Below are 14,312 nucleotides of genomic sequence, written 5' to 3' on the forward strand. Positions count from 1 at the left end.
CAGATTTATGCTGTGTGTGTCTGGATCAGGGCTGACGCTGGTGCAACTTTGCTTCAAAAGCAAAAAGGAAATTTGTTTAGAGATAAGTATGAGACTGTGAACAAAGGCACCTCAACTTTATTGACAATCACATGAATTTATGTACTTGGAGGTTCATTTAGTCTAGCTTTGTGTAAATGTTAATTTACAGATGATGTAGAAACATAAATGAATTGGCTGTCATCAAGACTTAAAGAATCATGCGAGTAGTAATTTGCAATTAGTTTGTTATACAGGTCTGGTGGAACTTGCCAGTCAATGTATGTAATTGATCCCTGACAAATTCTGGTTCATCTAATCCTACAAAACATATGTGATGGGGTAATTTGAAAAGCAGAGATTGGAAATCCCGTCACACCCCACAAACCAACAGCTAATTTTACTGTATACACGCACCTCTTTAGATCAACAGGATTTCAACATGATGTCTCGTCATGCCTGATTACACACGTACGGGGCATGAACACCATCATTTCACGCACTGAAAATGCAACAAAACAAAAGCAGCTTTTAATATCGTGTTAAACAAGAGACTGATAAGTATCGTGTAGTGCCAAGTGCTCAAAGACTGGGGAGACTGGCAGGACAATGGATAGGACTGAAACAAGAGAGACCAGATGGAAAGGTCAAGGAAGACTTGGATGGATTTGAGATACATAGCTGACTCGACTGGCTGTGATACTAATGCCCTGTTTGACAGCCGTTTTAACAGTTTTATGTTTAAGAAAAAGAAATAAATTAAAAAAATAAATAAATAAAGGTGACTAATAGTAACTGTGCTTTGTCTCTGCAGTGTGAGATTTTGTTTTTTATCTGAAAGACCTACTTCATAGTAAACTGCAGCAATTTGAATAGAGACTGTGCAGCCGTGACGCCGCTAGATGTCAGCAGAGGGCCGTGTAGACAGCGGACACGCCCACACGTAAACAGTAATTTTGTTTATCGTTTCTAGAACAGAGAATAGAAATTAACCAGCCACAATCAATAAAAATATATCTTAAGTTAATAAGCGTATATATTTCCCTATTTTAGTACGGATGTGGTTCACAGTGCACTTGTTTATTTTACATTTTACATCAGGCATTATGCAGGCTGGCTGTGCAGTGCCCGAAGACCCATCGGCCTGATCGTTGATCGGTTGCGCCTCCTGGTGAACTGCAGTCCCCGGCAACGCGCAGCTTTCAGCGCCTAATAACGGCTTTAACGGCAGCAGCGATTATTCCTGGGTTAAAGAGAAATCATAGACCCCCGGACTGGAGCTGAACTATTTTTGTGGAAGTTTGGTGCAACTTTGCCCCGGACGGAGTTGACCGTTGAACGCCTTTAAAGCCTGCGGTCATGGAATAGAGCAGCGGACTGAGGCCTGCGGATAACTGACGGTAGCTAGCTGAGCTAGCTTTTGTGAAGCTGTCCATATTTGTTTGGGTGGCCGTGCTAGCTTTCTATGTGCTATTTTTGTTAGCATAACAGCCAAGCATATTTGCTATTTTTTTCTGATGAGGTTATATTAAAGGAACCGGCTGAGGGCCACTGCGGTTATTCGTTTCCCGAAGTTTCGCCAAGTTTAAGTTCCCTCTGAGTTAACGGTATCTAATAAGGAAACCAGCCAGCTTCGTCTTTGTCGTAACGTATAAAGTGGAGGGATGATTTCTATGCTACATTGATCTATACACATATATATATATATTGCAAGGGATTGTACGTTGATGACTAAACATCAGTTAGAGGCAGTCCAGACTGCACGGTGTCGCTGTCCCTTGAAGGGTTTACACTTCGCAGCTCGAGTTCTTTGCACCCCGTCCCACCGACCACTGTCTCCTGTCTCCGGCCGGCTTCAGCGGCTGGCCGCACGGCACTGAGTGCCCAATGGAGGAACATGACAACATGGAGTATTTTTACCAGCAGGTACTGCAGAAAGATGTTACCCGCAGGTTGCAGGTCGGACAGGACCTTATTGACTATCTGAACGATCCGCATCGCTCCCCGGACGTAGAGCAGGACAAACCCCGGCTGGACAAGACTATAGACGAGTTAACGGGATGGGTGAACTCCAGCAATTTCAAGGTGAGAGAGCTTGAGCTGTCATCGTATGAGCCATTCCTTCGGCCTGTTCGTGAATTGTTTTCCACTGGTTTGCCTGGTACCTGGGAAGAGACAGCACTGACATTTACTGAGATATTTTTCAAAAGATGATGTAAAACATTTTAAAGACCTGTTAACGATATGAAGAAGACCCAAGTCTAATGTTTTGAGATTAATGTGTGCACTGGAAAATTCCAACAAAAGCGCTGGCAAGAAGCAGAAGGCTCTGTGATTCTTTATGACATCCTAATCCTGGAGCACAAGAGGCAGACATCTTTAAATGCAACCCAAGCATTGAGGAGTGCTTTTGAGGGGCATTCCTGTGGTTTGTTGGGTTTGTGCTGCTGTTTTGGTTGTGTGCGTGTCTGTGTTAAGGAGACCCATTGTTAGGACTGTAGACTGCTGGAGCATTGGATGGGATGGGGGAGGGGTTGGGAGATTCATTGTTATGATCCATGTTTTATTTTCTCTCTCTCTCCTTTGATCTCCTCTCTCTTCAAGATTTTCTCAGTATTCTCCTTATTTAAGTCCTGGATTTTGTGTGTAATGTGCTGGTTTGCAGACAGAGTTAGGAATGTGCCATTTCTGCCAGCACATCACACCAGTCCAGACAGCAAGTCATAACAGCTGGAAATCCCTTTTAAAGCCATGCTGCAGTATTACTCTCGAGTCGCTTTTTGGACTGATTAGTTTCATCTGCACTGATATGCAGGACTCAGAAAGTCTGTATGAGTGTGGAAATTGTGTGCTCAGCGTAAGGAAGCATCTGAGCCTCTGGAAGAGATTTTTAATTTGACGACACCCACCTAGAGAAAGAAAGTGTTCTGGACTTTATTGTCATTTTGGTCTTGTGATCTTTTAAATAAAACTTTTAATATTCATTTCCATTTAGTACCATGGAAACTTTAGGAATAGTGAAATCGGTATTGTGAGAAGCACTGTACAAAAACAGCTGTGGAGTCTTCACCAATTGTCCGCTTAGTATCCCTGTTAGATGTTTTTGCTATTGTTAAAAATAGTGAAGAGAAATGCTCAGTGAATGGTTTTGTATGGTGCTATAGCCTTTTTTTTTAATCTCCTGTGGCTGTGATAAGCTAACATCTTTCTTTGTTTAGGTTTGTTCTTTTATGTAGATGACACAGCCAGTAACTCGAGCTCAGATCAGTCACTTTGCACTGATGTGCAAGTGAGTTGGGAGCCCCAGAGGCCTTCATACAGCAGGCTTTTAGCAATGCTCATGATCTCTGTTGGGTAGAAGGCCTTAAGCTGTAAGCAACATGCTGAGTCAGCAGTTGCGGGTGGGGGGAGGGGGGGGGGGTGATAAAGAGTTGAAGAGAGGAGATGAATACAGGAGGCATTTAAGGAAACAAGAACTAGAGTCAGACACAGGCTAAGCGTGAGTGGAAAACACAACTCAAGACCTACAAATACATTTCAGAGATCTTTCAGGCACAAAGAGTGTCACAATCAAGTGCCTCTTAGTAATGGAAAAAATATTCTGTTTCTTGGCTGCGTTTGTGTGCCCTTCACTGTTTCCTTTTCTTATTGATCAGTTCAATAATGTATCCTCGCCTCCCTGCCTCATCTGCTTCTTTTCTGTGTGTGTGTGTGTTTGTGTAGACGGAATAGGAAATCAAATTTGCTTACAGAAGAGTACAGAAGCTAGAGAGCCTATAGAAGAGAGAATATTAATATTGCATGCTGCCTTTATGGAGAGCAGGTCCATATGACCCATCACTGCTCAAACTGATCCACACTCCTCTGTCCAAACACTTTGAATTGTGTCTAATGGAGTGTAAGAGATGCCACACACTAAAGCTTGCGTTGATAAGATAAGAAAAGCTTAATTTATCCCAACTTTGTGAAAATAAAGTTAAGAGCAACAGGCAAATATGTTAAATAGGTGGAATAGCATGTAGCTAAAATTAAAATACTATATGGTAAACAAACATCTCGATAAGATAAACAGATACAGTAAAATAAGTATACATTTAAATATATTATTATTATTATTATTATTATTATTATTATTATTATTATTATTATTATTATTATATCTACTTATGATTTACAGTCTATGCTTTAGGATAGATGCCTATAGAAACATAACCACAGTCTACAGTTAGAATAAGGAATGGTATTTGGTAGGGGTGGGGGAAAAAATTGATACTGTGTAGTATCGTTAGAGCTGGGCGATAGAACGATAACGATATGTATCGCGATATAACTTTTACTCGATAGAGAAATTAAGCTATCGCGATAGACCTCGCCGCTCTTGTCCTCTTAATAAAAATAAATTAAAAAAAGTCAGCCAATCCAAATTAAGTAGCGCAGAGCCGAACCAATCACAGCCGCAGCGTCACGTCGCGTGACTTGTTACGTACAGCACAAGTGCCAAGCCGCACGTGTGTTTGTTTGGGAAGCAGCCAGCGGGTAATGGAGCCAGCGCATGGAGGAAATGAGTGTGCCGACTAGAAAAATCAACCGAGCGTGACCGAAGAGAAAACAGATGATGGTTCCAATGCCGGAGAGATTGTCGAACGGAAGAGCCATAGAAGTTCCGTAGTGTGAAGGTATTTCGGCTATTTCAAGTCTGACAAAAAACAGAGTAGCGTGCACTGTAAATTGTGCCGAAAGCAAGTCTGGAAATTAGGGCTGCTCGATTATGGCAAAAATGATAATCACGATTATTTTCACTGAAATTGAGATCACGATTATTTGACGATATTTATTTAACCCTTTAAGACCTACTATAGAACCAAGTCCACCAGAGCTTATATTATTTTTTTACATGCTGTAGTGCCATTTGTGGGAGCATTTCAAGTTGCTATACATCAATACAACTGTTATAGCCCATATTTTAATAATATGTATGCATTAAGTCCATAGTAATTACATAAATTGCAAAAAAGTGCAATAAACTACAAAAAAAAATTGAAAATCGCTTTTGTTTTGTTTACATATATTTCTACTTGGAGAAATTTAAGAGGTTTATCCCTCAAAACTTTAAATACAATAAAGTTGTAAAAAATAGTTTACAACAACAGGAAATTTATTTTGAGTGTCTTCATAGTTTTATTTTGGAGAGGAAAAACAAAAAACAATCCTATGATGCAAATTTGCAAAGAAAACAGCATGTGCATCATTTCACTGTGGGAAGGGTTACGAACAGCTGATAGGAACGGCAAAGCGTGTTTCTGGAATATTATGTTTTTGTTCCTGCAAGCGCTTTTTATGCAATTTTTGCAAAGCTATATGTGGAACGAAACCGTGACCGAGGACAAGCTGATGGCATAAGATGTAAGTACAACTCCTCCGGTTTCATATGCAAAACAAATTATTGCGCTAGCTTACACGGTTCAGGTTCTACAGGAATTTAGCAATAGTTATGCAAAACGGAGCATGCAGCTCTGACCGGCTTTAAAGGGTTAACAATGACTTTAAAAAAAATAAAATAAAATAGTGTGCAACACCACTGAAGTTTTTTTTTTTTTTTTAAACTCTCTTTTCAACCAACGGCAGTCACTCTCCAAATAACTTCTGCTTAGCTTTCCGAGCTTCCCTCGGGTCCTCTTAATCAGCGGTCTCCAACCTTTTTTGCGCCACGGACCGGTTTATGCCCGACAATATTTTCACGGACCGGCCTTTAAGGTGTCGCGGATAAATGAGGGAGGGGCTAATAATCGGCTCAGTCATTTTTAATGATCATTGAAAGCCCAGATCGTAATCGTGATTAAAATTCGATTAATTGAGCAGCCCTACTGGAAATACAATAAACTGGTGCATGCGTCACACTGTGCGCCACGTTATTGTTTCGGTGAAATGAATTTCTACAATACTGTTACTGTTAATTCTACTCTCTGCAGTGTTTAAATGCTTACATATACACACAGTTACTGTCCCTCCACACATACGACTCGGTTCTGCTTCTATGCCCCAGCTTTGTTTACTTTTTCCCACCGAGGCTTCTAGACTTCTGATTGGCCAACATTTCTGCACGGTTAGGAATCTAGCGCCACCTGCTGCTTTGGCATGTTCATAGCAGCGTTTTCCTTCATTTCTGCCTTAATGTGTGGACGGGATTATTTTTTAAAACGAAAACGGAAAATCTCCGTTTTCAAAAATACCCGTGTACGTGTGGACGTAGCCTCAGTCTCTGACTGGAAGCGCTAATTCGTCATTCGGCTTTTGTCAGACTAAAGTAACTGTTAAAACTGTTAGAAAAGCTCAGCTATACAACAAGGAGAGATTGAGAATTTCCTTTTAGTTCTCAGTTTATTTGATATTGACAAAAGTTAGTCAGTTTTGTCTGTTCTTCTGTAAAACAAACTAAGATTTATTTTTAGAATTAATATTTTGTTTCTAAGTGGAATTGACAATTTAGTCTGTTTCCTTTGTTCTATTTTGAAACTTAAACGCTTTAGCGGCTGCCTTTTGTGTAGTTTGCAATATTTGCCTTTATTTATCTGAAAAAGTCTCATGTTCCTTAAGTACATCTACCCTGTTGAACTTATTATGGGAAATAAATATTTAAATAAAAACAAGCTGCTGATTATTTCACATTTTACTTGTGAGCAACGGCACATTTAAATCTTACAAATATAGTTATTTGGCTTATATCGTGATAGATATCGTTATCGCCTGAAATGAAAAAAACATATCGTGATATGAAAAAATCTCATATCGCCCAGCTCTAAGTATCGTGATATTTTATTTGCTAATAATGTATCGATACAGGGACAGCAGAAATTGATATTTTGTTACAAAAAGGTTTTTGTGCTCTGACTTCAGAGCATGTTGATACTTTTTCTGAGCAAGAATCCTGACATTCCTTCACTGTCCAAATGTGTTTAACTGTTTTTTGGCAGCAATAAACATGACGGTTTACTTATTTTAATTTAAGACATGTTTTATTTTAATTAAGTTTAAAACTTTTTTATTTAATGTAAAATTATATTTTGTTTTAATTTACTTTCAAATTCTTCAGTTGCTGAAGGGGCTGCATAGTTTTCATATTGCATAGTTCAGAATAGCTATAATTGTACCAGATGGTTGCATTCAGTTAAGTTGGACTAGACTGTAATACAAACCGTTCAGTTTGTCAACAATAAAACTGACTGAAATGAGAGAAAGACTGAGTGCGAGACTTTGATATTAGATAAAATGAATATTGCTAAAGTTTACCTTTATGTACAGAATCTGAATATCACAAAATATTTTAAAAAATTGCAATAATATCGTATCGTGGGATGTATGGTGATTCCCACCTCTAGTATTTGGTAATATTTAAGTGATACCTGTGTCATTATCAGTTCTGCTTATAGGTCATAGGGAGCAGACCTACACAAGCAGTGACCTATGGGCCTGAGACATGTTACTGATGTGGACCTCAAGAGCATGTTTGTGGTGTTTGTGTATTCAAGATGCGTTATCTGACGATTAATGTGGTTTGCTGTGTGATCAGTTGTGTTAGCATACAGTTTTCCAGGTTTAATAAATGAAACTGTGGACTCGTCTAAGAAATAAGTCCAGAAAAAAGCAAGTGATTTTTCTTGTGGCTGTGTCCGTCTGTCATGTACAGTCTGTGGGCCTACACCAGTTTTTAGCTTCATTGAACCCATTGTATTATATTTAATCCAGAACACAGCATCAATAGAAAATGCTTTTAGCTGACATCACTTTGCTGCATTTAGTTTGACATCGCTGTCAACACATGTCAGATAAAGCTGCATGTATTGGTTAAAGGAAATTATAAATTTGGAGATTTAAGATTCAGATCCCGACTTGGCGCTGTCCATTTCAGTGTCACCATATTCAGATTTTTTTCTTTATTGTGCAATAAAATTATTTTTGTGTTGGCTTCTTCCTGCAGGTGCTTCACAGGAAACACCGTCCAGTGAATGGAATTGATCGCCGCTTTTTTGTGGGAAGCAGCTGCAGGAACTGTTGAACTGTAGTCTATAACAGTAGCTTGGCTCTGAGGAGCAGGATCAGACAATGGTCTAAATCTGCTTCTGGTCCTTTTCTTTATTCTTTATAATCACTGGATTAATGGTTCGGAGTAGAGCTGTAGTTGCTTATTAGCTTGGTGATATCCCGATACATATGCGGTCTTTTCTATTGCCTTACCACTGTTCTCTGTTAAGAATTCATGTTATAATATAAATGTAACTCGACCAGTGTGAGAAGATTCTAGAGCCAGCTAGTTTTGAGTATCTGTGCTTGATAAATAACTGAAACATTCATTCATTTACCAAAAATTGTGAGCAGTTTGTTTTCTATTAACCGTCTGTTCTGTAATCATATGGTTTGAGTGTCTGTCTTTATTTCTCTGTGAGCGTTGGACACTTTTTTTTTTCTTCAATCAAACACTCACTTTAACCCTTACTGGAATCCAGAGTAAAACCTGTACCTGGTATGCGTATCAGCAGGCTAAGCAGGCTGGGGCTTCACAAAGAGCCATTCATACGGCACTAAATATATTTGCAGTTTGTTTTTTTCTTTTCTCCAACATACCTCAGCTCCCCCGTCATTTTGAATCCTGTAATCTGGAGATACAGAAAATGTGTTGGTGTCAGTGCTACTAAAAACATGCACATGGTTTATTGTATAGGGTTTTTAAGTATTTTGAGGCCATACCTGACTTGAAACTTCTCAGAAATTGGGCTTTTTTGTTTCTCCAGCATTTCCTCATGTCAAGTCCCTTCCTTCTCTCATACTCTGTCTTCTCCTCTGTCTCTCCCATTGAGGATGCCATATGGTTATGGGCTCCAAGCTCGTTGGGGTGCTGAGTGGAAGAGGGGGATGGGAGGCCCAGGGGCTGTTTCCATCCTTTACCGTTTTTGTCTTTTTCCTGGTGTTTTTCTTGTCTTTGCCACCCCCTTCCCTGTAAATTAGGTCAGGATGACGGAGTCATCATGTTGACCCAGGGCTTGTGTTTCTTCTCCAGGTGATTTTTGCTTTGTGTGTCATGACTTGGCCCTCATCCCCGTTTCATGCTTTCCTCATCGCTCCCCTTGTTGTTTCTGTAGATACCTGCCTTTGTTCTTCCTTTGACTAAAATAGGGAAAAACTGCAGTCTGACTCCCCTACTGAGTCCAGAGAGTCATGTTTAATTTTTTTTTTTCACTTCAGTTTTTACCACAGCACTGCCAAAACAAGCATTCCAGCAGCACAGCGCATGTGATCCTAGTCAGGATCACAGTGGAAAAACTCATCTCCACCGCTAGACACAACTCTGTATCCCCCTAAGAATCATATCGCAGGCCAGTTTTTCTTCTGCTTGTGAGGTGAATTAAAACACAGAGAGGCAGTGGAGAAGAGTGTGGAAGGACTATTAAAGGTGACTTTAGAGAACACAATCCCACACCACAATAATGGTGCCATCACGTTCTATTCCACTTGTGACTTCAGTCATTATGTTTCTTTCCAGGATAATTTTTAACCAGATTTTCAAAATGCATATCAGTGTGCACTTCCATTAGCTGCAGTTATGCAGGTAGTTTAAAGAGGACACAGCTGACTGGGTGTTGCATAACCAGGAGTGCCGCAGCTGTTGACATGCAGTTATCTTTGAAACGGCAAGGTGTTAGCCATTAAACACAACACTCATTGTCTCGGTTTGAGCTCCGAGTTAACGACAGAATATACATTACAATTCAAGCATGTTTTGAGCCTCAGCCTGTCACTGTTCATTAAGCATTTGTGTGATTAAATTATCACAGTCTTTTTTTGAGATCTTTTTTTGTTCCATGTTGGGGTTATCACCAAAACATAGAGGTTGCTCGAGTATCATCAGTTCTCAAAAGCAAGTAGTTGTATTTGGAGCTACTAGGTTGTGGCAGAAATCACAATTATGTTGGTCGATATTCAGAGCATGATTATCTAAGACGCAAACTCACATAGTTTGGAGGAATAATAGACTTTATTTAAGTTTATTAAGTTGTCTTTTAATTGAGTCTTTCGATTTAAACTGGATTAAGTGCACAGCCCTGGTTGTACTGTATGTTGGTGAAAGTTTGGAAGGTTTACTTATGTTCATTCACCACCGTTAAAATGTCTGAAATGTCTTTATTTATTTTTCTTTTCCTCTACACTCTGCTTAGAATGAATTACTTCCAATTTGTACTCCGTTTCTGTTGGTAGTCTCTCGTGTTTGTGATATAGCTGAGACTCGGACAGGTTTGGAAAATGCCTGACTGGCCTAAATTACATCTCTAAAGCGAGTGGGGGCAAGATTTTGATTCTCAGGGCTGGGTGATACGGCCTAAAATCCATATCACAGTATAATTTGAAGCATGTGCATAACGACATATATCGCGATTTTACACACTAGAAGGCACACTTAAAATCCTTCAATTTTCTCAAAAATCGACTGTGTCTTATGTATGAATTCTGGTTGTGCTTACTCACCTCGAACCGATTTTATGTGCTACACAGCGCACAGAAATCTGTCAAAAATGTTTTAGTATGACTTTGGTAAGCTATGAAGCCGCACCGCTTGATGGATTGTCGGCGCATTACGGCTACCGTAGTCAGGAGCCTCGCGGAGTAATCTGGGTCCAAAACTCCGTCTTCTTCAGGTCCCAAAGTCAAACGAACACTTCGGCATCATTGCTGAGAGTTAAAAACTGTGTAAATTCTTTCATCTTTAATAAAATGATCAGCGTTGCTGCTTTACCAGATGTAACAATTAAGTTTAGCATCCAGGCATCCATGAAAACAGAAGTAAGTTAGCTCGCTAGTTTCCACGTGTGTGTGTGTGTGTGTGTGTATATATATATATATATATATATATATACATATATATATATCTCAATCATGTTCTGACTGAGAGATTTCTGAAAAATTCAAACGTACAGCTCTGCTATCACTTCCAACATAAATGAAGACAGAAAACTAAACAGCAGTGACGTTTGTAGGGTTACTGAAGTTGGGCTAGCTCGTATATAATGATGCTACGCGATCGCTAGCTACACGGCTATGTTAGCACAGTGAAGCTGGAGGTTGAGCGCTAACTTTTTTCCACTCGATGAAAGTTAACGTGACAGTTTCTGGTGGTTAGGGGCAAATGAGAAAAAAAAACGATCACAAATTTCCATAATGAGACATCGAAATCTGGCACACGCTTTGATGAGGGGTAGGGAAGTGGAGGAAGCTCAGGTTTCGGCTTTCCTCATTTTCCAAAAGTGCTTTGTCTCTTTGCTATTACTGTCGCCCGGCATAATTTGCAGATGATGTTGTTTGTAGCTGCTGCAATGCTTTTGATCAAAACAGGCGCTGCTTAATGACACCATCAACATGCGCTATCGTGGTAGAGCGGTATAGTCAAAATCTCTACCGTTGGCCAAATTTATATCGTTTCTATCGTATACCATTTATACCTCCCACCCCTACTCTCAATATGGAAAAAGGATCATTCACAGTCTCACCTGTCTGCTGAGTCAGTAGAAACTTAATAAACAACCTCGATGGTCTTTAAAAAATATTCAGGATGTCAGAATCGAATGTAATCCTCCTCCCCTTTCTCTTCCTCTCACTGCTGTCACTGATGTAGAAAACGGACTGTATATTGATATGTATAATATAATAATTTTTGTGTGTGGCCCGCTATAACTGTTTGATTTTTCTTATTCTGTTTTGTAGGTGGCGTTGTTGGGGATAGATATCTGTGGGGCATTTGTGGATCGCATTGGAGAGCGGTTTAAAGGATACCTCGGCACAGGTGAGATATCTTATCTATCTCTATGCTTTGTTTTCTTTAAGTTGTCCTTTTAAATTTCACTGCAAATAGATCTTTATCTCTTTGTTCTTTTATCGTAAACAGCAATCGCTAGTCAAGGAAGTGTGTTTGTCTGGCCTTTTGAATTCAGAAGTGTAACAAAAACAATATAGCAGTCAGTTTCACTAGATGTCGTGTGAATCTTTGGCATTTTGACATATGTCCTTCCATTTTGTCTCTCACTTCCACTTTGTGGTTCTTCTGAGATAGACCCTGCAGCCTGGCACCACTCCGTGTCTATTATGCATCTCTATATTTAGGCCCACTGTAGCTCACTCTAGTACACCCCCAAACCACACCTTGATTCATGACCTCAGGAACTAAATCTCATATCAGATTTCATGCTCTGCCATTGTGTATTTGTGTTATCTCGGTGCCAGACCTTGTGGATGCCCTTAAGGTGTCACCAGCTGTCTTCGTCAGCCACACTGCCTCTTGTCACCGGCAAACCTGCTGAAGCCTGCTGTGCTACTCTGTAAAGGCTGGATTGGTCACACTGTGTATAGTCTACCACACACTCTCTTTATTCAAGAGCTTTATATGAATGCAGATGTGTGTGTGTTACGAATGGACGCTAAAAACATCTCTCTGAGCCAATGCCAACCATGGAATCTCCCTCCTTCTTTCTGAGTTCCATTTCTCCTTCCCTGTATTCTCTGCATCTCCCTTCACCCATACAGTTCCACACACCTACCCGCCCACACATACACAGTGAGGGGAGGAAGATGAGATCATTGAGACTGAGGGATTGTATTGATCTACAGGGCTGACTTATTGCACAGGGCAGCTGCAATTACTCTGTGTGTGTGTGTGTGTGTGTGTGTGTGTGTGTGTGTGTGTGTGTGTGTGTGTGTGTGTGTGTGTGTGTGTGTGTGTGTGTGTGTGTGTGTGTGTGTGTGTGTGTTCTTTAAAACTGTGCAGTGACCATCCTTCACTTCCGAGTAGCTCCCTTGTGTTAAGTGGAAAAGGAAGTGAAACATGCACATCATGAAGGACTTTACTTTGACATAATTATATTTTCTTCTCGACTAAAAAATGAAGAGACGTGATTGGCCAGTTAGATTGCTCGGTAGAAGTGTGCCTGTGTATGTTTTCATCTTTAATGAAAGAAATGAAGTCATGTGCAACAATGGCCCCCGCTGTCACTTTTTCTGTTTGAGGTTATTGTCCTTGTTGCCAAGGCAACCAGCTGTTGTGGTAGTGTAATGTGCACTCAGAAACACACACACACTCCTACCCACATTCCTAGCGTGAAACATCAGTGGGGGGAGTGATACAGTGATGTCATCTTGTCTTTTTCCTGTGCGTGCGTTCGGGGTTATGCCATTTTGTTGTGTATTATTGCATGAATGTCAGAGTGAGGTTTGAAGTTTATATAATACAGAAATTTTGGGAGAGACCATTCAAACCTTTGTGTTTGTTGACTTTGAGGCTGCCCAAGTTGAGAATGAAGACATAAAAACCAACAGCATTCTACACTTTCTGAGCTGAATCTGTCTAGCACTTAACCTGAAACTACTCAACTGTATAGATGGAGATCTTTAAAAACAGCACACAGATATATCGCGTCATTTTAAAAAATATATATAAAAAGGCAGGGTATCTATTCTCTCCAGATTAAATGGAATACGCTTGATAGCTTTTCTAGCTTAAAGGAATCATAAACAGACATAAAAATCTTGTGTTAGCAGCACATTCAAACAAAGTGTTAAAGTGTCTATATCATTTTTTTTTTACAGAAGTATAAGAACGCTTATACGTACTATGTATATGTACTATATACTGTGCGGTACAGCACAGTATATAGTACAGTATGGGATATCATGCCCCTCTGTGTTCTGGCTGAAGATGCTTCTGTTATTACATTTAAGGTAGACGACCTGTGACAAGATATGTCGGGCCCCTCCTGCACATATGCACCTGTTTTTATAATCATCCCTCAGTTTGATAGCCCATCTTCAATTGCAACTTGAGCCCCTTTCCATTAGTACCTCCTCGGTGGGCTTAGCACACTTTTCATGGTTTTTCATTAGGTGATAGTACCCGATACCACGCACTTTGTTTTTAGCACCTACTCCACTGGGGTTCCATGGAATTCGAAAATGTGACATCAGCAGACTGCATGCCACCGATTGGCTAATCAGTGTTTTCATTTGATGAGCCATCAGAGCATCTCCTTCACATAAATCAAAACTGCCGCTTTTGATACCTTGAAATGAAGGAAACAGCTGCAAAAAACAATGCAGCTCCCCAATGCACGGCCACATTGCTCTAACAACCCCACACACATTAGCTGGTACTGGATTGTAATGGAAAACGAGTCATGGTGAGTCATACTACGTTGTGTCGAGCTGATCCGAGTAAAAACTAATGGAAAAAGGGCTTTGATGTTGTATCATGGTCCTCTTTT

The 14,312-nt window shown here is 40.1% G+C and overlaps 1 protein-coding gene across 31 annotated transcripts in view; it reads left to right on the forward strand.

Annotated features, from left to right (window-relative positions):
- The first annotated feature begins 1,145 nt into the window (after positions 1 to 1,145).
- The window catches only part of clasp2 (cytoplasmic linker associated protein 2), a 65,597-nt gene continuing 52,430 nt past the window's right edge, over positions 1,146 to 14,312 (forward strand). For 14 of the 31 annotated variants that reach the window (XM_085262786.1, XM_085262790.1, XM_085262798.1 and 11 more), the window contains exons 1-2: positions 1,147 to 2,103; positions 11,767 to 11,845. In XM_085262786.1, the coding sequence (XP_085118912.1) occupies positions 1,906 to 2,103; positions 11,767 to 11,845 (277 nt within the window). In that variant the 5' untranslated portion in view covers positions 1,147 to 1,905. Of the gene's footprint in view, positions 2,104 to 11,766; positions 11,846 to 14,312 lie in introns of all 31 variants that reach the window. The other 17 variants (XM_085262814.1, XM_085262815.1, XM_085262817.1 and 14 more) reach the window with 3 other exon arrangements.

This window comes from Mchenga conophoros, linkage group LG22 (assembly GCF_057382185.1).
Source record: "Mchenga conophoros isolate Kocher_MC1m ecotype Shallow Benthic linkage group LG22, M_conophoros_male_GT1.1, whole genome shotgun sequence".
Classification (NCBI taxonomy): Eukaryota; Metazoa; Chordata; class Actinopteri; order Cichliformes; family Cichlidae; genus Mchenga; species Mchenga conophoros.